At 35.2% G+C, this 25,328-nt stretch overlaps 1 protein-coding gene across 3 annotated transcripts; it reads right to left on the reverse strand.

Moving 5' to 3' along the window:
* Window positions 1-11,208: 11,208 nt before the first annotated feature.
* On the reverse strand, window positions 11,209-17,813 carry LOC133792793 (beta-galactosidase 9-like). 3 transcript variants are annotated; one of them, XM_062230738.1, is made up of 6 exons: window positions 16,979-17,176; window positions 14,733-14,963; window positions 13,951-14,066; window positions 12,325-12,422; window positions 11,834-11,944; window positions 11,209-11,498 (listed from the first exon to the last, which is right to left on the reverse strand). In XM_062230738.1, the coding sequence occupies exons 2-6, from the start codon at window positions 14,846-14,848 to the stop codon at window positions 11,352-11,354; spliced, it is 588 nt and encodes a 195-aa protein (XP_062086722.1). In that variant the 5' UTR covers window positions 14,849-14,963; window positions 16,979-17,176; the 3' UTR covers window positions 11,209-11,351. The 3 variants fall into 3 exon arrangements, with proteins under 3 accessions (XP_062086722.1, XP_062086724.1, XP_062086723.1); XM_062230740.1 differs by lacking the exon at window positions 13,951-14,066 and having other exon boundaries at window positions 12,325-12,427; window positions 16,979-17,813; XM_062230739.1 differs by lacking the exon at window positions 16,979-17,176 and having other exon boundaries at window positions 14,733-16,002.
* Between the last annotated feature and the right edge of the window lie 7,515 nt (window positions 17,814-25,328).

The following is a 25,328-nucleotide window of genomic DNA, read 5'->3' on the forward strand; positions in this document are numbered from 1 at the left end:
TTCGCAGGGGTCTTGGTTTCAGGCCAAAATATCTAACTCTATAGCGATGACGAATCGTTGTTATAGAGAATAAAATTTTTGGCGCCTATTCATGGCAGGATATTGGTTGCATCCTCTGGAAAATGAAAAGTATTTAGTGATGAGGTGTCGTCTCTATGTGTCGTGACACCATCACTATATAATAGGATGACATAGAAGAGAAGCGAGTTTCATTAATTGAAACGACACCGTATAATTTTACAACGACGACTTCTTTGTTGTCGCAGTAGGGTCTGCATATTTATCGAAACAAAAGCCCTATTTTTCCCCATTGCATCGATTGTCCTTCTTTTTTTTCTCTGCATTTTCAGTTGTAGCCTTCAGAGAGGTCTGATTTCGACCCCCAATCAGTGTGAAAATGCCATTTTGGTCGAGCCCCTTCAATATCTCAATCCTACAGGTAAGTTTTCCCCAATTTATTTTGTGTTTCCTTCAATTTTTTGTCGGCTGAACCACTCTCTCCCTCCCTCTGTTCATGGATGTAGGCGGCAATGACAACTCCAACGAAAGTGTTCCATTCCGCCATTCCTCAAGCAAAGAACCAAAATCTTCATTTGTAAGTGCTTGAAAAAAGAAAAATTCTAATTTTTTTGGGTGGTGTCCAGTTATATAAAAATATATATATTTTTGAGTGTTTTGATTTTTTTTTCTAAGGCAATGAGGCAAAATATCCGAGCTTGGCAGGATTAACAAAACAAAATCAGGTATATATTTATCTTTTCTAAATATTTTTTTTGTAGTGGTAGGATTAACCATTGTTTCACTTCTTCATTAGAAGCTATAGCTATAAAACTTTCTTTGAAGTTGGTAATATTTATTCCTTTATTTTCTTGTCAATTTCACAAAAAATCATCAAGCATAAAATAAATATTCAATTGATTATTTCTACTTTATTCCTTTAAATCATACATTTTCTATGCATAAGTTTTATTACAAAAATTAAATTTACTAAAATATTTCTTTCGCTCAATAATCTCATTTATTATTTAATAGCAATTAAAATGTGAAAAAATTGTATAGTTTTTTAAAATAATTAATTTGGCCCAATTAGATAATTTCATAAACGTTCTCCTTTAACTTGGCATATAAAATATATAATACCAATAAAACGTGACATATTTAATTTCCTTTGGAAAAATAACATTTCTAGATCACAAAATTTATATTAGTTTGTGATTATCTAAAATTGGTACATGGATTAATATTACTCACATTTAATTGATTAAATTCTTTAGTCATCTTAAAAAAAATAATTTTCCTTAATTATTTTATCAATAAAAACTGCATAAATATGCATGAGAAAACTATCCATTAAAGTATGGAAAAATCACATTTATCATATAAAAATATTAGGGCATAAAATAATAAGAAATATATTTGATATCCTTTAATTAAAAGAGATTTTTTTTCTTCACGAAACTAAATCAAAATTAGCAAGCATGTCATCACATTAATTTTAAGGCATGAGTTTTCAAAACATAATTTTACTATCTTTTTAAAAAAAAAAAAAAAAAACAATTTTCCATAATACTAACAAAATTTCAGTAAGAAATATATATTCATAACTCACAATTTTTCTATTAAACCAAATTAACACATTAATCTAGTATGCTTGTATACCTTCATGGATTTAACAACATCATTAGCATGCAACACCAACAACACCAAAATTAAACTATTCTAAACCAATGCCGAATTTCTATATAGCATAATATATAAAAGATTACAAATTTGACATGCTCAAAATCAATAGTTTAAAAGAAAGAATATAGAAACCAAAACACAATTTCACAACCTTTTAATATACCCTAGGACGAAACCCTATTATCATGCTTTTAATGTCCAATTTACATTTTATTAACAAGACATCAAGACTTATTGAAACAACAATAACCCAATATAAATCTTTCAAGAATAAAAATCAAAACTCTTAAAAATTTTCATGAAACCCTAACATTCTCCTATTTCCAATAACAATATTTCCACAACTCTTTCATGCCTTTAATTCAATATATCATATCAACATAAGAAAAAAAAATGAAACTAAGCCTATATACATGTTGGGCAAAATCTATAAGCATTAACATCCCAATTTTATCTTTAAAACAACAAAGACTCACAACAAACATCCACATAGAATCATAGTCCTCATAAGGATTTTTCGAAAACCCAAAAACATACAACATCAAAACCAAAATGGTCATGTTTCTAACATCAAGATAATTCAATAAACAAAAGATTTAAACACAACATTTCTTGCCAAACACGAGCCCATATTTCGAAACTACAACAAAATCAAGCATCAAAACAAAGATAGATTGAGAGACGGTCCCATTACCTTCCTTGATTATGTTCACAACACAAAAGCAAGAACACACTTTTGGCACCTAAAATTTTTGAACCCCAACAAGACAATAGAGAAGAAGGAAAATTAACACTTAGATTTGAGAAGAAGAACTACTCTTAGAGAATCAAACAAAATAATCAAAGCATTACCTATGATCCTTGAACCCTTTCCTCCTTCTTACCCCTTTAATCTTTATTTCTTTCCTTCTCTCTTTCTCGTGCCCTTACTCTCTCTTTCCCTCTCTAGGTCTCGACAACCACCTTCAAATGAGTCAAGGTTTCCCTTTGGTTTTCCTTTTATCTCCTAGTTGAAACCCTAGCATCCTTGGACCAAAAATCAAGCATGATTGATTTCTTATTCCCCAAATTCATGCCATTAAGATCCTTGACCTATCAAGAAAATAAAGAGAATGAAACTAATTCCATTCCCTTGGCTGCCTGTGACACACACACCCTCACCTTGCCCGTTTAATTGTCCAATTCCCACTTGCTCAAAACTAAAAACTACTAATAGAATTCAAATCCTATAAATAACTTACCCATTATTTTATTTCTCTCATTTCTAATCAATAAAAGATGACAAAGGATTATTAAGGAAAGATCCTCCCTTCCTTGTTCACACTCACGCCACCCTCTCTCCCTTTATTCTTACCATTTGTCTTCTAATTTTCTCTTTTCTTACTTAATTAAATAAAAAAATAATAGGAAAAATATACACTATGCATGGAAACTAGTGCATGCGCACGATGCATACCATTCACATGTACACATACAAGTGCTAGGGTGCATTTCTACTAACCATACACCTTGGTGCACACAACCAAAACTCAAGTACTCACAAATTAAAATAATTAAATAAAACAATTAACAATTTTAATTCACATAATTATTACCAAACAATTTCAATACAATTAACACTTAACAATTATACATTAAAATAAAGCACAAAATTAAATAAATTAAAATAAAATTTGATGCGCTATAGAATATTCACGTTATTAAAGTTAATTAATATTTAGAAAATCAAAACAATTATTTAGTGAATATTTGTTTATGTTTGTGTGCGATATTTTATATTATTGTTGTATTTTGGTGTAAAAAATAAAATTAATATGGAAATGTTATTTTGAATTGTAAATTATTAAGATAGTTTATTTTCGGAGGTAATAATTGTATTATAGATTCGTCAATGTTAGTATATTTAATTTCTTAAATTTGATGACACTTTGTAATTTGAATTTGTTTGAAATTAGTGTGTGTATGTTAGTATGTTAATTGTTATTAATATACTGGAAGTATATTTGTTATTACAAAATACAAGTTTGAAATTTTGGGGTAGGTTAGGATACAGTCGTTATGCTGCTGAGAGTGAAATTTGGGGATTTTGTGGGTTTGGTAAGGTTGCTCAATGGTGGTTTGATAATGTTTCGATGGTGGTTCGATGCATGCTCGATAAGTTCGATAGGTTAAGCCGTTAAGGGTTCCAAGTTTAGGCTCGATGGGGTTCGGTGCATGCTCGGTAGAGTTTGATGCATTCTCAATATAGGCTTGATAGGGTAGGTGTTACACCCAGATTTCGAGCTATGCAAAATATGACCTCGAAAGTTGGAATTCGCAAGTAAGTAGACTCATAAGGTTGGAAACATGCTCCAAGATTGCATGTCGAGCCTGCAGGACATAGACAACCTTGAGTATGGTGACCTCGAAGTATTCATGATCTCGAAAGATAGCTCCGGGGAAGCATTCATCTCCAGGGATGACCTCGGGTCAGGGGTCCCGAGCTCGACGCACATACGATCTCGAAAGCCATCTGAACTCGGAAGATGTCTCCAGCTCGAAAGGTGACGGGAAACCTGGGAGGCTAAAGCCTTAGAGATACGTGATAACCACCTTGAATATCTACAAGTGTTATAAATATGAGATGTAATCCTCATTTATTATTGTAAATCCCCTAGAATCATGGGATATTATTTGGTCAGTTATATGTCCCCTGGTCTTCAGGGGACGTTTCCTTTTATATCTGATTATTGGCATTTAAAGCCATTAATTTTATTTATACAAAAAGAGTAACTACCCAAAATATGTGGGATAGTATTCTTTAGCCTTCTCTATAAATAGAGAGGCCATGCACCATTGTAAAGGACCGAAATTCTGATCCTTGAGAGAAAACTCTGGAGAATTCATTCTTGAAGAATTCCTAGAGATAATCTTGAGTTTAATAACAAAGACTCGTGGACTAGGCAGATTTAACTGCTGAACCACGTAAAAATCGTGTGTTTACATTGTTTTATTTCAATTGGCCATTTTCAGTTATTGTTTACGTGCTCTTCTTTCATTGTTTGACGAAAAACGGCGTCAACAGTAGGCATTTAGGGGGTTCGATGCATACTCGATGGGTCTTCGATGGGGGTGTTGTATGGGTTCGATAGGGTAGGCCATCTGGGTTACAGGATAATGCTGTAGTGGTTCAATGGAAGCTCTATAGGGGTTCAATGGATATTGTAGGTTGGTTAGATGGGGCCGTTTTTTTGATGGAAATGTCCAGTTTTCCAATTCGATGGGTGTTCGATGGGTATTGATAGGGGTTCGATGGTTGCATGTATGTTTATTGATGGATTTTTCTTGTGATTCTGTTTGACTGTATTATATATATTTTTTTGTAGATTCCAAAGTTTCTTTTTCCCTTGACATATCACTTTCCCGGCCGAGTCACATATAGGGGTAATGGTTACTTTAAAACAATCAAGGACAAGTTTAAAGAGCTCAGGTTGATAGAAAGGGTGAAGGAATCCCCTTTCAAATAGTTTTTCGTGGCTGAAAAGTTGGACTTCTATGCATCTCTCATACATCAATTAATGTTGCGCAAGATCCAGTGCAAAAAAGAGGATGAGTTGAATTTCCATTTGGGATCTAGACCCTATAGTTTTGGTAGAGGCGAGTTTTCTCTGGTTACGGGGTTGAACTTCAGTGCTGGGCTGTACGTCCCGAATTTGTTATTAAGACTAAGCGCCTTGATTACTGTGCCTGGAGGGCCTAATTGGAATTATATGTGCGATTAATGGGTTATACGTCTGATTGTATGATATAAATGATTTGTGTGGAAACGTGACTAGATATGCATGTGAGCCCATTTCTGTAAATGGGGGACATGTTTGTAATTTTGGCTTGTTGAGGGCATAGATGTAGTTCTGTATATGTTATGAGTGAGACCCCAATGTTATGGGGATATACTTGAGATGTGTGGTCAGAGGCAATCTTAGTGAGTGGATTAGCGGAATAGTCACAACGGGGTTTAATACCCGGCTCAAGGTGAGCCAAAGGGTATTTTGGGAATGCATTATGCATTTGAGGTTGAACGGGTAACATGTAATTATTTAGTAATTATTTGGGTATGTTGGGATTAATTGGGAATTTATAGGGCTACTCGAGGTTTAGCGGAAAATGTGGCAAATGACGATTTTGCCCTTGGGGCCATTAAAGGGAAAGGTTGTGACTAAGGGGCATTATGGTCTTTTTATCAAAGGATAGACTTAGCCTTAGTACCAGACTTCTGTAGAAGCTGAGGGAAACCAAAACTATAAGGAACACTTAGCTCAGTAACTCTCTTCCTCTCTCACTGTTCGATTTTCTCTCTCTCCCTTGGTGTGCAAAGAGGGCTAGTGAAACTTATAAGAATTGGCCAGAAGTGGAGGATTTGAAGCTTGGAGACTAGGGAATCAAGCTAGGACTACTTGAGGATTAGCTCAGGACCAAAATTATGATCAAGGCTTGGGATTAGGGATCATGCTCGGGATCGCTTTGGGTTGTCAGCTCGAGACATAAGGTAAGAAAATTGTATGTGCCTGTAGAGCTAGATTGTGCTTAGTATTGTATGTATAGTTTGTAACTATTACGTCATACGTGTGTTTGTGACATAATGGCAGAGGCCGAGAGTAGTAAAGGTCGGGAACGACAAAGGCCGAGAACGGCAAAGGCCGCGATTGGCAAGGACTGGGAGTGGCAAAGGCCGGGATCAACATTAAGCATGTTGAATGAAGGTCACTAGGGAAAGACCCTCAAAGGGTACTGTACTCACCCACTCGGTTAAGACCGTGGGCTTGGTGCCTGGTAACGCACCCTGATTGGTGGTGGCCGCTGTTATGCTTGTGTGCTATCATGCCGCTGTGCTATTGTACTGTTATGCTGTTGTGCTGTTGTGAATTTAGATAGGAACTTGTAGATTACTTGACCCATTTGATTAATTATGCATTTGTTAAAACAAATTATTATATACTATGCTGTGAAGTTTTCTACCTGGGCCTCAGCTTACAGGTGCTCTGTGGTGCAGGTAAGGGCAAGGAGAGGGTCGATCAACCATGAGTTGGAGGGCATGAAGCGGTGCGTACATGTTTGGCCTACTTGGCCGCCACGACTGGGGTTGTTTTGAGGGACATAGTGTAAACGTTCGATTTTTTCACTTAGGTCGACTGTACCCACATCTTTGGATTGTAAATATATTTTAAAAAAGTATTTTGGGATCCCAATGTAACATTTTACAATTTTAATGAATGTCCAACCTTTTATACTTAATTTTCATTAAACAAGTCTTTATTTTGATTTAATCACACTTTTTAGCTTAATACCTCGATTAACGAGCTAACGACACCTTTTAAAATCACATGGTAATGAATCTAGGGTAGTAGGGCGTTACATCTTGGTATCAGAGCGTGCCAAGGTTTATGGTTCCTGGAGATTGACCAAAAATGTACTCTCACTGCCAAAGACAAGCTCGACTCAAGGTTGGTTGGTATTAAGTGCAATATTTTTTTAACCGCTTATCTGAATTGCCTTATTTGCTATAATAGGGAGCATGATGGATATGTATGTGTTTTGTGCGAATGAGGTTTGATGATTGATGCATGAGCATTATGGACTTGCGTCCTAGTATGTGTATTGTATATGGCTATTGTGTTGTTTGGCCTTGCTAATGGTATAGTTCTTGTAAAACGCCCTAAACTAGTGCTTTATAAAACATTCACATATTCGTAGGTTTATGAGAGACAAGCCACTTAATATAAAATTTCAGTAGGGTCTTGCTAAAAACATGCAAGTTTGGGCCCAATAGTTTTAAAAGAAAATATTAGTTTTCATGCAAACTTCTAAAACAACTAAAAGTTCAAGTCCCACTGATAAGTTTGAAAAGTCCCATTAAACATAACATTATTAAAAGAAAAATGGCGTTTTAATTGATCGTTTCTCGTCCATAGGATGCCCCCACGCCATACACACCACGACAATAGACCTCCCCACATCACCACACGTGCCATAGAGAAACCTATTTGCTACCTGGAAGAGAAAGTAAGGGGGTGAGCTAAAAGCCCAGTAAGGAAGTACAAACAACAAACAAGTAAGATACAACATATCACAAACACATTCATCCATCTTTATACATCATAGCATCATTTCCATAATGGTGTCATATCATAAACATAAACATAATCACGTCAACATTAACATCATCATCATAACATCATCACAACATAAGCATCATAACATCATCATAGCATAAGCATCATAACATCATCATAAACATTTCCTTGTGAACATGTCCCGCTAACTTATCCATGTCACCCTTTGAGGTAAAGATGATCTTTTGCCCTTGAATAACCTCGGTGCGTCCGCCCTTGGAGTTACATCTTCATATCCTTAGTAACTCGGGTTACGTCTTCATATCCTTAGAAACCCCTTTTTGATGTGTTGCGTTCATCACGCTAACATCCATTCATAGCATACAACATACAGTCCAAACATATCATCATATCAAAGCATTTCATAATTCATAGCGCAAGGCATCATAACACTTTCATTCATACAAACAATCTTACCATTCATAGCATAACAAACAAAATTCTATCTAACTTCCTTACCTCAGGTTCAAGCTAAGTAAAACGACAACTTCTCAACAAGCCTATACCATAATCAAAATAACATTCCTTAGCTTCACATAAATACTATTTTGCCCACTCATATAACTCATGTGTGCACGGGCCATGCACACATGGTGAGAGTTACTCACAACATACAAATATGCATAGTTACACATAAGGTCATAAAAGAATAATGCACATTCTACTTATATTGAATGCATGATTTTTCTATAAAAACTACATGGTTGCATAATAGACATAATTTTGGACGTAAAAGTGAATTTGCATGCGACATGCATACGTGGGAACGTTGCGTAAATGTGGCGTTTAAAACGATAATTCTACGCGTCTAACTTCTATCGTTTTCAAAATAATAAACTTGTAACATGCTTTGTTTACCATTATTTATCTCCTTAATAATTTTCAAGTTGATTAATCTTCCAAAAGCATTATTTTTATTTCATAAAAATAATTTAATCAACCATTTAAAAAAAAAAAATTATTCCATTAATCACTTTTAATTTCCATAAAATAACAAAGACCAATAATTAAGTAAAATACTTATAACTTAACATGTTTTACTTAGAAAATAACATTATAATTCAATTATAAAATTTATAAATATAATGTGAGAAAAATCTAATTTAGATGTGGAAAAAATATATTCTTTTAATTATATTATTTTTAAGACTTAATTTTAAGTGGAGCAAATTCATATGTAAAAATCCAATGATTATTTTTATAAATATTTAACTAAACTTTCAGCCATGTTTTAATTTATTTAAAAATCACAAGTAAAATAATTTCACCATTTTTCTTAATTAAAAACAAAGAAAATCATAACTATTAATATCAACACTCATAGTCATAATAAAAATACCATTATTAATATTTTCATGGGTTAGGGTATTAATTTATTTCAACATATACACAAAATTCCCTTTTATTTAAAAACACAACTTCACTTTTCATTAAAATTCCAGCAACTATTTTTAACCTCAAAATCACTATTTTTATTTTTTAAAAACTCATATTTTCTCAAAAATATAAAAAAAAATCTGTAGGTAATTATTTACACAAAATATCCTTTCAAGGCATCTTTAGTTTCCCATTTAATTTCTTAAAACATCAAAACACTTGCAAAATTTATTTAAACACTTAAAACATTATTCTCACCATATACAACATCATTTTTGTACAAAAATCAGCAAGCACATTAAATCATGAAATCCATTTCTTTCATTATATTTCAGAAAATTTACATCATTACCATTCATATTTAAATCTTATTAAATTAATTCACAAACCCTAGCATGTTCCTAATATGCATTGGCAACACAAAATCAACAACTTCATCATGCATTATACCCTTTTAACCAAAACCTTCATGAATTAAATATCATACCAAATTCTCATTTACTTCCACATGCATCCTAGCATGTTGCTATCATCTTACATGCATAAAGTGACTTATTGATACATACTCATATAACATATTTACCGAGTTTCATGGATTCAATAACAAGAGTCTAATTATTTATTAAACCAAAATTTCATAGGTCCTAGGACATGGATCTAACATATTGACAACATAAAATAATAAAACATAGGGAACCCATAGACATGCATAGGCCGAAACCCTCATAAAATACCAAGATCATCATATTTAGTGGATCAAAACCAAACCCTTGCATGCTTTTACATAATCAATAGCTTCAAAAATGATCATAGCAACATAGACACTGACACAACCTTCACATAAACCTAGCATGTTTCTAACATGTATGAAACACAAGGAAAACAAACAATCCAATATGCCAAAACCCCTTAGGCCGAAACCCTCAAATGACAACCTTCCCTATCAAACTCATCACCATGAACACAAGAACAAAATCATAGCCATGCCTAGATCAAATCTCCCATACAAGCACCCAATACAACCTTTCAATCCCAACATCAAAAAGGTCAAACAAATCAATATACCGATTTGTATAAACTATCAATACATAAAACCAAAAAGGCTAGGGGTTCATTACCTTTCTTGATTGATATAGAATCAAGAACACAAGGTGACCAATACCAAATTTTACTACCCCTTATTCAATCCTAGGGTTTTTCAAAATCCACCATGAGAAGAAGAAAGATTCAACAACACACAATAGAAACAAAGTCAATATCACAAGAATCTAAAGAAAAGAATAGACAAACAAAATCACAAAGAAAAACATACTCTAGACTTGGTTTCTCTTCTCCTTCTTCTTCCTTCTCCTTCTCTCTCTATCACGACACACACTCTCTCTCTCTCTCTAGCACATGACACGTACAAGAAAATGGGGTCTTTACCTACCAATTGTAAGTGTAGGTAAAACTAGCCTAATGGTGGGTAATATGGTTTACCTACCAATATTGAATTGGTAGAGATTGGTAGGTAAAAGTTAGTGGGGAAAGAGTCTTTACCTACACTTATTAACACTGGTAGGTAAAAGAATCAGTGGACCCCACTAAGTTATAAATCAATTAATGAGTCATCAGATGACGTGTTTGATGACATGGCATCCTACGTGTATGCTGACATGGTTTTTGTAGTTTTACGTGTCTGATGACGTGGCATCCTACATGGCATCCTACGTGGCATCCTACGTGGCACTCTACGTGGCATCACACGTGTATGCTAACATGGGTTTTGTAGTTTTACGTGTCTGATGACATGGCATCCTACATGGCATCCTACGTGGCATTCTGCATGGCATCATATGTGGCATCCTACGTGGTATCATTTTATTAGCCCACATAGCATTATTTTATTGGTTTGTTACACAATTTATATTTTGTTCAAATTTAATGGTTATGTGTAGGTAAAAGATAATAACAGTTATTTGTAAATGTTCTATATTAGAAATAAACTAGAAAAAAACCATTCAATAATAAAATGTTTAATGCTAAAATTCTTTATAATGTTCAATACTAAAATAAATCATAAAGTTATCATTTTAAGGTTACCCCTACCAAAATAAAAAAAACTTCATAAAGTTCATTCCTTAGTAAATTAATGTAAATAAACTAAGAATCATCTTGTGACTCCCGAACTGAAATAGATGGCGACTCTCTTAATATCGATGGATCAGCATCTGGAGTTAAATCAGTCCACCCTGCCTTTTCATTTTCTTCTGCAGCATATATCTTCAAGAATTCTCCCTTGAGCCCAACCTAGAACCATGTTAAACAATACGAAATCCACTTTAAAATCCCAACCTTAAATATATCAAATAATGATAACTTATTAAAGGGTGTCTAGAATTTTTGCCTAAAAAATTCAAATACAATTTTTTTTCGTCTTTCTTGAAACAAAACATCGACTTTTATTGAGAGATGTCTACTAGATACCATTATCTACCTGGATAAAAAGTGAATTTAGGTGCAACACCATTTAACTGACTAGCAAATCATGCAAAAGGGAGAAAACAAAAATATATTAAAGGGAGCCAACAACTTTTACTTTCACAGCCAACACAAAGGAAATGAAACCTTGAAATTGAACACACCTGGTAGGTCCATAAAGACTTTGAAAGGTCTATATCCCCATTTTGAAATCCAGTAAGTTTAACTTTCCCTCTAAACCCTGCTCTGTCTTTCTCCAAGAATGCACCATAATTCTGTATCATAGATTAGATGCACCATATAAATATAAGATAACAAGTGACAATAAAATGTCATATGTACTTGGAACTTCTATAAAGAGTACCATTAGGCAGTATATGATTAGAAAGAAATAAAATTTTCAATGAAGGAGAAGAGGACACGGTAGTTATCTGGGAAAAAGTTAAGCCTTGGTTGGCTGTATGGATTTTCAACTGTAAGCATTTTAAGGCATAATCTTTCAGAGGCTATCTACAATAATACACAGCATATCATCCATTAATGATGATGATGATGACGACGACTCATACATAATGTACCATTAAAACTGATAAGAAAACTATGAGAAAGATTCACAAAGAAATTAAAACATTGGCTTGGAACTTGTTGAATCTACCTGCAGGCCAACTGTTTGAGATAAGAACACTAGATCATTATATCCTTTGACAAAATGTACAGGCTGGAAAACCTTCACCCAACGGCCTATCACAGTGCCTTCACTTCAGAAAGTTGCAATAGCTTATATATCAGTAACCAAACAAAAAGGTCGTAATGTAAACAACATCAACCAAGTATAATCTACTTCTATATGAGATCAATGTAATACATGCTCAGAAAGATTGCAAATGCTATATATATTTGAGATAATTACAATCATGAAAATCCAAAGTAGAAAGTATGTGAACTGGTAACAAAAGAGTTCAATATAGATATATATGAGTTCCAAGAAAATAATGCAGTTATACAGTATCAGTATGTACTTGTACCAGAGATGTGTATAGATGAAGTCACATACATAAAAACCCAAACAAGCTGGCCAGAAAATCTACTAATAAGATCAGTATCATTGCTTCTCCATCAAAATGAATAAATTTATGCAGAGACATGATAACGATGAAAATAGTTTGTCAAGCAGAGCAACCTTTGAAATCAATGCATAAAAAGTTAAAAAACCCTTCTCTTCAAATGGGAATTTGCAAGTTCAAATCACGAGAACCCTTTGAAAAAAATAATACAACTTTTGTACACAAACATGATATTGATGCAAATAGTATCTGGACAGAAAAACCTCTGAAATCAATGCATAAGAACCCTTAACTCCATCAAAAGCTTCAAATGGTTATTCTCAAGTTCTCTGAATCATTTAGCAGCAGGACATTTATCACCTCACCAAAGAGCTAGAATGTATATTAATAAAAGGCACCATATTATCATAATATAATGCATACTGTACGCCCTGGTTTTCCCACGGGCTGATTAGCAGGCCGAGCTACGGACTAATCACGATTAGCCCATTAACATCCCCAAGACCGGAGCTCCCGTTTCGAGGTCGTACCTTCTTAGCTCGAGCAATCCCTGAGGACTCGCCAAGGTTGCCCAGGACTGGGGGAAGGAATCCGAAGGCCGAAGGTCGGGTCAGGGGAGCAGCTCGTGGCACGAGCTATGTATGGAGCTCTGACCCTCTGTAAAGTCAACACATGCAAGATAAACGTGCATATATCTGACATCACGTGTCCGATATCTCCCTAACTTCTCGGACACGCAGCAGGAACGTGCGTGTTCAGATATCCACGGCTGGGTTGGGCCGTGCAGCCCATTATCTCCTTACCTATCGATTTGACCATACTTATGTGTCAAGTTTAGGAATTAATCATGAATGTCACAGAGTTGATATGAAAAATAATAAGGTCACGGGATGACCTCCTTACCAACTTCCAGGTGCCTTCTCCTATAAATTTGGAGATCCTGGGAGTTGATAGGGGTTGGGAAAAATAGTATCTGGATAGATATGTGCTTTGCAACCAAATACCCAGAATATATCAATAATATTGACTAGTGGAGTAGAAGGATTTTAACCTTCGAACCACTTAAAAACGTGTCTTGAGTCGCCTAGTTCATTCTCTAAGATTCTATATCTGCGGCGGTTCTATATTCAGCACTAATCCCTTTCTCTTCTTCTCTTAATTACCTGTTGGCGAAGAACCGCGTCAACACATACCTTCTAAAGTTTATCACTAATTACCTTCAAGCTGGCCATTGACAAATACACGCAAAACATCACGCATACTATCAATTTTAACTGCTGGACCAATATTATTCTCCTCCCAAAATGATATATCCTCGTCTGAAATATATATTCTACATTTTGAAAGAGCATTGAATAGGTATTAACAAGACTCTCTTCTATATAGAATTGGTAGTATACTAGTATTACTCCATAATTTAATAAATACATAGTAATTCTACACATAATTATTTAATACAAAGATCTTTAGGCTATGCACTGAAAAATGGCAACAAAATTTGTAGAAGTAGAAATGCAGAGCCCCTTCAATATTTTCAATGTCAAATTACTTCATGTTGTAAGTTATGCTGGAACCTAGGAGAATCATTAGGTTTAGTCTATCTTCACAGAAAAAAGAGGTGCATGGACCAAAACAATACAAGCTACATCAATGGACAAAGCAAACGTCCAAATTAAGTATGTCGCGAATGACATTTAGCTGTAAAATTGAAAGCAAGCAACTTGATTGAATTTGATAGCTAAATGAACAAGTAATGAAATAAATGAATAATTGGAGGAAAAAGTTGTCACTCTAATTCGCAGTCAATTACTAGTTATTGTCTACCAAACAGGAAAAGGAAAAAAATGAAAAACAAGTTGACATCTACATAACCAAGGGAAAAAGGAGAGAGAAGATAAAGAAGAAAGAAAAAAAATTCAAGATTGTTATAAGAATACTTCTCAATATAAACTAGTAAGTAGTCTTAGTCACCATGGCCTTAACAACAATAAATATTTACCTGGATATATACCATAGATAATCAGAATAGTCCTTTGTCACATTTAAATGCTCCAATATACCATGAACTGTAAAAATATCGTCACTCCATACACCATTTGGCTCTTTAACGGTCATCCAGGATTTTGTGACATAGACACTGTTATTCTTAGTCCCAAATTGTTGGCTCAAAGAGATATCTGAAGAAAGAGGCAAACTAGACTACTGATTTGACTAAAGTTTGTGCTGCAACCTACTCAAGCGTGGAAAGAAAAAGAAAAAACACTTGAGAGAAAAGCTGGGCTAAAATCATTAACATTTCCATATTGTCAAGTAAACAAAAGACATGAAGCATGCTGAGAATCAATTAATTAGTATACAACAAGAACCGAGACCATGTTTCAAAAATTTGGGATGTAGGACAGCTAAAATTTTAAAAAACTAAGACCAGACTGGGAAGAGAGATGCAATTACCTTATAATTTCATAAATGCTTGAATGAAAATAAATTTAGAAGCTCCAGCACTAATGATAAATTGATTTACCAGAGAAACTAAGATAACCCATTTACCATCATCTTGTTCAGTTCTATGAGGTTTACACAATACATTAACTAAAACATATATTCAAATATATGTGTCACAGTGTCAAGTCAACTTTAAAGAAAAAAACTCTGCAAATGAGTTCATCACCTAGGTATATTCCAGGAAGAGAGCTCTTCTCATGCTTTCAATAAATTTTAGATGATAGAAAATAGTTTAAAAAGGAAAAAAAATAAGCTGCCACCAAGACAATTACACATACTAATTGGTAGTTTGATCTCATGTTCTACTTATATATGCAAACAATTTCCCTAGTGTGTCGCTCAACCTAGTATGATATAGCTCAATGTAGTGAAACAATATCAATGATTCCAGATACTGTAGCAGCTCTATTTATTTTTAAAGAAACAAAAACTTGTATTAATAAGGAAATAATAATACAAGAACAGTGTGAGTCAAAACACGCCAACATCAAACAAAAAACCAAAGGAAATTACAAAAACTAATTCCAGTCTCTAACTAGGTCAGCGAACAAAATGCCCTTAAACTCGTTTACATTATATGATCAAATTGCTACCCAATATCTGATTTTATCCCATAATCTCAACTTCTTTGAAAATCCTTCTATTTCTTTCCAGCCATAAAGCCTGGAAAGGTCTTTTTTGTAATGTCCCATGTACATTAGACACCCCAAAGACAGCAACAGGACAAAGCCTCTTAAATTTTGATAGAACTGAGGACTTTTCCAAAAAAAAAAAATTGCCAGAGGGAAAAACCAAATAGAATTATTTGACTTTCAAAAATAAACTTGCAGGAAAATTCTTCAGATATATCACCCAACCACACTCTCCTATCTTGCATATAACTACAAATGCTTCTCCTTCCCAACATGAACAGTACCTCTATAAATACAGGAACTTCTCTATCATTTAGATTTCTTATAAAATGAAAGTTCCAGTCCGAGTTGTTGCCTCTCATTTTATCAAATTTCTGAAAATGCTATATTGTAGCTGTTCTCTTTGAAGATAATCTGGCTAATTCAGGAAAAGCATCCTCTCAAAATCTCACCATTCTTCCATCACCTGCCTTCAATTCGACAAATCTTTCTAGGCCACTTTTCCTCCTCTTGATTATGTAGCTGTTCTATGGAAAACAATCGTTTTCATTTTTCACTTTGTTAAGTTTCCCTATTCACATGCTAATTATGTATTTTAACCCCATGTTAAATTCTCACTAATCTTACTAAAGTAATTAGAATATAAAGTCAGTATCAACTAATTTCAATACATCATTGTATAAAGAAGAGAGACAGACAGACTAACATTAGACTAACATCTCACCTTTATTCTCACCATCCAAACATATCATCAAACGGTCGAGTGGGAAAAAGAAAAAATGAAACTACTAAAATTAGGTGATAACTGAAAAATACGTGTTGACGTGTCTGAGTAAAAATTGAGAGTCAGACTTAGCAGTTCTAAAGATATAGGCCCTTTTTTATTTTCTCTTCAAGCATGGAGTTATTATTCATTACGTTGTTTTAATTCGTATAAAATATTCATATAGTAGAATAATTAACACTCGTCCTCAAATAAATAGATTAGCATCAGATAGGTTATATAGGTAATAGTGCATTGATGCGTAGGTAAACCCTGTACAAAGTATATGGCAAGAAATGGTTAATGCCCATTCATTAATAGCCAATGCACAGGAATAGAAACACCTACCTTTGCAGAGTTGAACACTGTGTTTCTACAATCTGGTAAAATACTAACTGACCAAGGTGGTAAATTATATTTTTGACCAAGGAATGTTACAGTAACAGAGCTATGTTCGTCGATATTTGCAAGAAAAGCAGAGCATCTGCTTTTAGTTTGGTTCAAACTGAAATTTAGGTCTTCACTAAGAGCAAAACTTATACTAGTATAATCCATTTCAATCAATTACTTTAACTTAAATCAATCAAATCCAAGAATGAGTAAAAAAGATATATATTTCAATTCCCCTAAATTCAAAAACTGAAACTTGAAACACAAACAATGAACAAAACAAGACAAACAACACAAACCCAATTGCATAATAGAAATCAACTGCTATTGGTTGCCGAAAAGGAAAAAACAAATAATAGAACACCAAAAAAAAGTAGCAAGTTTCAGTGATACCACAAACCTAGAATCTCTCTCGGTCGCCCAAGGTTCGACGTCGACAGTTGTGTTCACGGGCAGTTTTGTTGTTAAAGGGTGGCTTGAACGAGCCTGGTTCGCGCAAGGAGAAGGGTGGCCTGAAGCTTTTGGGGCCTGGTTCGCGTAGGGAAAAGGGTAGCCTAAATCTTTTGGGGTCTGGTTCACGTCAAGGAGAAGGCTCACCCGAAGTTTTGGGGTCTGGTTCGCGTAGAGCCCCGTCGCAGTCTCCATCGAGCCTCCCGCGCCAGCCACCTACAAGAGAAAAGGGTGAGACAGAGAGAGGGAGAGAGAAGGAGCTGAGAGGTTAGATGTGAGGGAGATTGAGAGGTGCGGCTGAGAGGAAGAATAAGAAACAAATGAACCCTAATCCCTAAAGCCCCAATTTGAATTTTAGGTTTGTTTTTTTTAATTAAAATTTTCTTATTTAATTAATAAATAAATATATTTTATTTATATTTTTTCCAACTATGTACACACGTGGCATGCCACATGTTATACAATGTGTACACATTATATTATTTACTCCACATAAGCTTCCAAATAAGCATTTATAATAATAAAATAATATAATGAAAATAAAAAATGGGGGGAAAATTGAGCGGGAATGGTTAAAAAATTTCCATCCATAATATATGTAGGTAAAGATCATTACCTACTGATATTATTGGTAGATAAAGCTCTGTTCAGAAATATAATATAATGGACTAGCATTTACCTACTAATATTATCTACTAATAAATATTGGTAGGCAAAACATTACTTTCCCTACCAATATATATTGGTAGGTAAAGATCAGATTTCTTGTAGTACCAACATGAGCATAATGCTCTCTATTTCACTCTTCCATTTTTATTCTAAAGTGACCCAAAATAACCCAAAGCACAAAATGGTAAGTTTCCTAATAGTGCCTATTTTCTTTTTAATTCTAATTTATTTGATTTACCAAAATAAATGGAAGACAAAATCCCCCATGTTCCCACCTATGCCTTCCACACCTTGTTACCCTTTCTTATCACACGGCTATAAGTGGCATTTTCACACTATAATAATCATTTTACAACTTTCCCATTTTGCTACAAATTATAGTCATTTTTCCTTTCTTATTTTCCCTTTTAATAAATTTAATAAACAAAAGACAATAAAACACATTCACACACACACACACACATTCCAGCACACACTCAATAATGAATAAAGTAATCTATTTTAATCACATAATTTGTCACACTTAATAAAATGTAACACTAATAGTAAACTAAACAAGTTACACAATTATTCACACATTAAAATAAATAATCAAATAAACAATTAAAAAATTTAAATTCATCAAAAGTTCTAACAATTTAATTTAAAACAAACAATTAAATAAAACACAAAAAATTTAAATAAATAAAAAAAAATTTGGTGCGCTACAATTCTGGATAGGAATATCAGGGCTGGTAGGTTAGGTGAATGGCTGCAGGTAGATTTGGAAGTTTTGTATCCAAGACAGTCAACTGGATCATGCAGTGTTAATGGTGGGGTTGCGGATGGCAGTTGAGGCCATAATCATCCATTGGCCCTAGGATTGGCAGCAAATGTTTGCTGGCATGCAAGAAAGATTGCAAAAGCAAGAGGTGGAGATTAGGTGGTTGAGACAGCGAGTCCCATCAAGGAACGCTGCCCTGTGTGTGTTGGCAACAATGGCACCGGTTACGATTTAACCTGAGGGTGGAAACAGATGGGAATTACTGTATGAAAGATTCCTGAAGTGTCATCCTCTAGTTTCCGAGGGAGGTTTGATGAGTTAAACAATGGATGGGGATGGTTAGCTCCGTCCTTGGCTATATAGGAGTGAAAGGCAATGATAAAGTGGCTTGTGCCACACACATGTTGCGGGAGGATGCCCGAACATGGTGGGAAGTTATATCCCAGACCTAGAATGTTGTCATGATGGGTTGGGAGGAATTCATACAATGGTTCAACAGGAGGCATTACTATGACGCAGTTTGAATTGCGAAGACCAATGAGTTTATGAACTCAAATTAGGGTAGTAAGACAGTTACAGAGTATGTCAATGAGTTTCATAGATCGACCAAATTCACGTTTGATTTGGTACCAATAGATGTGGCCCGGTAGGAGCGATTCACTCGAGGATTGAATCCTGGGATGGCCCAGAGCGTTCAGATCGCTCTAGTATATGAGATTGTAACCTACGCTTGGGTAGTAGAGAGAGCCCTTGTTATAGAGGACGCATAAGATGAGACATATAGTAAGAGTACCGTTGGGCGGGAAGTTCAGGCAACAACATCCCCATTTGCAAGATCAGGTAGGGGCGGAGGCCCATTAACCAAGAAAGAAAGACCTCTACTACTCTTGGTCTTGACAGGAAGGGTCATAGTATTTAGGGCGGTCGCTAGGGCGACGATGAGGTCTGGAGAAGTTATATAGTATGTGCCGGGTGCAGAAGATGCCATATGTGTGAATGCTGAGCAAATGCATGTTTTCTATATGGAATATAGGGCACATCAAGAGGAATTTCCCGAAGTCAAAGACGAAAGAACCAAAGAGTACAGATAGCTCTACCCTAGCTCAAGTGTTCGCCTCGACGCGGTCTGAGCCTGAGGCTGGTCCCTTAGAGGCGGCAGGTCAATTGCTTTCCAGTTCCTATACTTTTATATTAGGATGATTGAGTCTGGTGCTACATATCTCTTATTGGAAACATAGATATGTGGTATATACTGTATGGCTATTACACTATGGGGCTTGAGATCTTGTGCTTGCTAAGGAAAGTTGGTAATTTCCAGGAAATGGGTCAGAGTATTATGGGTGGAAAGTTAGTAGTAATAATTGATTGGGATTGTTATGTGATGATCGCGGTATGATCCTAAGTATGAATTAGTTTGTCAATAAGGGATGGCTATGGATTAAAAGAGAGGGTGGTGACTTCTGAGTTTAAAAGAAAGGACCAGGTTGCGGTTACGGGATGCCTAGTGATGGACCCAAAACGGGTATGTTTTAAATATTTATATCGCAAGCACACGAATTGTTCATATAGAATAGTGATCGTGTAAGCAAGGATGTCGAACCCAAAGGAGTTGTCTAAAATCAAAAAGACAACTATTTTAAATCTAAATTAATAAATTCTAACCTAGCTCCAAAGATTGATGAGAATTTATAATAATAAAAATAAAATAAAAGATAATAATAAAGATATTAAAGACAATATATATAACTAAATTAATAATTGTAAATAAGATGGTAAAAGAAGATTATTAAGGTATTAGAATCCACAAAATATAAGTTCAATAATATTTATAAGTACATTGATTCCCAAGTTTTAGTGATAGTTAAAATAAATCAAACTATCATTTTCCAAATAGATTTATAATTTTAAGCACAAATTACTTCTAAAAAGATGAGATTTTTCTTAATTTTTCAAAAAGTATAATTTCAAAGTATTTAATGTGAACCAACCTAATGAAACAACAAAAAATCAAATAACATTATTTATAAGGAAAAATATAATATTTTTGTTCTAAGCATTGGATGTGTACAATTTAATGACACATCTTACACAAAGAATATTATGTTTTTGCACTAATGAAGAACAAAGTGTAAATATGTGCTAACAATAAAAAATACATGATATTTAAGATGAAAGAAGATATTTGAAAAAGAAAAATCCATAAACTGTGTTGCACAAATGGGAAATCAACATACAAAATAAACACTATTTAGTTAGATATTGTTTCATCATCACCTTAATAATCATAAAAGATTAGAAACTCATAACTAGAATAGAAAATACAAACCAAAAAATTACAAACATAAATAGGAAAATTTGGAGGAGAAACCCCCAAAATTTTCCTCCAAAAACTCATAGAAAATGACCAAAAAGAAGAAAAAGATTAAGAGAATGGTAGAGAGAAAATGGTAGAAATTGTAGTGTAACCTCTCCCAAAAATAAGCACACCCAAATGGTCTTGAAAATTCCCTATTTATAGCCAAAATGAGAGTATTAAAATAATCAATTTAAATTAATTAAATTGATTAAATTAATAATAATATGGAAAATAGGGGTAAATTATAGGGTGTAATGATGATTTTTGGATAAAATGTGTAGAAAAGTTTGGATAAAAAAATTGGTATTTTAGACAAGGGGACAAAGTGACAATTTGTGGGCTAAAAAATGCACAAAGGTGGCTGGGCTTTTGGTGTGGCAGGCGGCTGAATGGAGGCAGGCTAGGCGTGGTCTGGAGGCACGGTTGGGTGCAGCTGGGCCGAAGGCAGCCTGGTGCTGGGGAGAGTTGGGCTGGTGACTTCGGGCGTGTGGTGTGAGCTGAGGAAGGGGCTGCTAAAGGCTGAGGTTGGGCTGTTAGAGTGGTAGCTGGCGGGCTTGGAGTTGCAGCTGAAGGCCAGGCGGGCCTGGGATGGCTGGAGAGAAGCTGGGCCTGGCGTGTTGGGCTGAGGAAGTGCACAGGGGGCCAGGCGGGCCTGGGATGGGCAGAGGTGGATGGGCCCAGGAGGAGCTTCGGGCCTGTGGGTGTGTGGCTGGGCAACTGGGCCTTTGGGCTGACTTGGTGAGCTTTTCATAAATGCCACATTTCTCCTTTCTTCAACTTTAATTCTTTTCTTTTCTTTTCTTTTCAAAGTACCAAAATGCACATTGTTTCCTACAAAATAATCATAGACTAAATTAAAATTAATTATTTTCTCTAATAAAATATACCATATAACTTCCATGAAAATATTAATTAAAATTTAATTTACATAACATTTAAGCTCAAAAATGCATGTTTTTACTTCTAACTTAACAAGACTAATTTCAAATAATTAAACTACAACATATTATAATAAAATGTCTATAAAAACACACAAAAATATATAAAATCAAAATAAACCCAATAAATTCAAAATTACTTAAAAACTTAATAAATCAATTAAAAACTCAAGAATTAAGCAACAATTAGCACATAAAAAGTGGTAAAGTAACTCTATTTTGTAGAGTTATCACCTAGCTACTGTGAAGGGTAGCACTAAGGATATATCAGTTATACCAGATGAAGACTGGATTGGCCAATAAGGTTTCAAATGGGTTCACAAGGATTTGTTGGAATTGTTATCGCTCAAAGAATCGAGTATGCTACGAGATTAAGGAAGGGATAGAAATGGTATCGGGGACATCATGAAGACTGACACTAGTTGAGCATAAAGAATTAAAGGTTCAATTGAAGAAGAATTTATTTGACTTAAGGGTTGATTAGACGGAACACCTCATCATGGGACACGTCAACACTGTTTGTCAAGAAGAAGGCCAAGTCTACGAGAATGTGTACTGCATATGGATAGTCAAATAAAATAATTGTTAAGAATAAGTATCCATTGTCAGGAATGAAGGATTCATTGCCCGGTTGCGAGGGTAGGATAATGCTCTTAGGAATTGACCCTCGATCCAGTTATTCCCAACTGAGGATCAAGGAAGGAGATATTTCAGGAGTTGTCGCTCTCACCAAGTTTGATGTGATGGGTTATTAGTGAAGGCTCTTGAACCGATAAATAACCCAGCAGCCCATGTAAACTTAACAAGTGGAGAATACAGGGATGATTTGGACAGGTCATATCTAGCTTGATCGAGAACGTTTTGGACTACTTTCGGTTAAGAACAGAATACAAGTAATACTTGTGTTGATACTACTGAGGTTGAGGAAGTGGGGATTACAGGTAAGGCTCCAGAATGGATAACTTCCGACTTCTCCAAATGATCTCAAGGTCACATTATGGGAGGTGATAGGATTGCATATGGTTCAGTTAAGATAGAAGCCGCAAGACAATTGGTAAAGGAACGCCTTAGGGGTGGGGATTAGAAGCACGAAGAGACTGGTGACATCTCGACTTTTACTTGAAGCATCTTCAGGGATTGTTATACCCTTGATTAAAGTAACATAGAAACCTAAGGTTTGTTTGAATGGATAGTTGCGTGCCGGATTCTTAATGGTAGAAATGGGATTGACTCATACACCATGGATTTAGGATATGCATGTGATGGACTGGTAAAAGAGGATGGTGCAGTGGACACTGTCCTTGCTTAGAACATGGAGTATTAGTGTGGTGTGTCAAGGATTAGGGTGCGCATGTATATACATTGAAAGAGTGATCGTTTGTACCTCACAGTGGATGAAGTGATAAGGACTTAGATGTTCTACATTGGATGCCGAGTTGACAGTAATTCCAGTTAGCCACGGTTAGAATGAAGTAATGTTTGGGATTGGTTTGGAACCTGTGATTGATAATTGGCAGATATATTTCTATGAATGAATGGTGAAACACAGAAAGAAGATCTTGTAGGAATGGTTAAGAACACTACCACTTTGGTATAGATAGGTTAAGATATGCGAATTAGATGAGTGATCCGAAGGATGTTGGTGTTGAGGGGAAGATGCGAGACGAGCTTTAGGTTACCCTTTACGATTATTGTATGTTGGAAGTTTGAATGGGTGTTAAGACCAAAAAATTTGTATACTAGGAGGCGCATGACCTAATCTTTTAGTAAGTGAGAGATGAGAACTGGAAGCCAGAAGGGTTATCATTAATCTAGGATATCTTGGAGTTAATACGGTGAAATATAATTATGGACCCTAAGGGAGGATCACCTCAGATTGCAGATGAGGAGAGTGGATGCGAAAAGTTGTGACTTGACCTATTGGGTTAACACACCATGGCTTTGTGAATGAGATATCAAACGAGGGAGCGTGCACGAAAGGACACCGTACGTCTCCACTAGACACCGAAGTTGATAGTGTCAGATTGAGACCCATAGATTCCCAGGTTTTGGAAGAAGGGTCATAGAGTGGCTCTGAGTAGGATATTGTGAGATAGGGAACAAGAAGTACGTATTCCAGAAAATGAACCCAAGGACAAGAAGTATCCTGGTTCGAAATTGGCTTGGGGGACCAGTGGAATTATTGAGGATAGTCAAAGCATGAGTGTTTGTGTTATTAAAAGGACATAAGACTTCGCAAATCTAAATATGGGAATGTGGAGTTCTAGGATTGAGGACTTTGTATTCTTCGAGTATTATGAACTAACAAGGATAAGATGGTTCAGAAAGGAAAGTGGGGTTTGACTCTAGATTTGATATATTTGTGAGATCCTAATAGGGATTAGGCCAGGGGCCTACAAATTGGCCTTACCCTAGCATGGGTAGAGGCTCACAAGGTGTTACTGATGCCAATGTTAAAGAAAGGGGTGTTGAGTACGACCCCTGATTGGGCTAGGAGACCCTGGAAATTCAGTGAAACTTATTGTGTAAGGAAAAGCCAGTGGAAATTCTAGATAAAAGAGATAAAGTCTTACAGATTAAGATTATCATTCTTGTGAAATTGTTGCAAAGAAGTGGCAAGGTAAAGGACTTGACTTTGGAGGTATAGTCAGGTATACGAAATCAGTATTCTGAGATGTTTTAATAAATTTTGAGGAAGAAATTTTCATAAGGAGGGGATAGTTGTAACATCTCGAATTTGTTATTAAGGCTGAGTGCCTTGATTACTGTGCCTGAAGGGCCTAATTGGAATTATATGTGCGATTAATGGGTTATACATGTGATTGTGTGATATAAATGATTTGTGTGGTAATATGACTAGATATGCATGTTTATTTGTATTAAATATGCATGTGGGCCCATATTTGTAAATTGGGGCATGTTTGTAATTTTGGCCCGTTGAGGGCATAAATGTAATTATGTATGTGTTATGAGTGAGACCTCAGAGTTATGGGGATATACTTGCGATGTGTGGTTTGAGGCAATCCTAGTGAGCGGATTAGCAGAATAGTCACAACGGGGTCCAATACCCGACTCAGGGTGAGCCAATGGGTATTTTGGGAATGCAGTATGCATTTGAGGTTGAACGGGTAA

Source organism: Humulus lupulus, chromosome 7 (genome assembly GCF_963169125.1).
Source record: "Humulus lupulus chromosome 7, drHumLupu1.1, whole genome shotgun sequence".
Taxonomy (NCBI): Eukaryota; Viridiplantae; Streptophyta; class Magnoliopsida; order Rosales; family Cannabaceae; genus Humulus; species Humulus lupulus.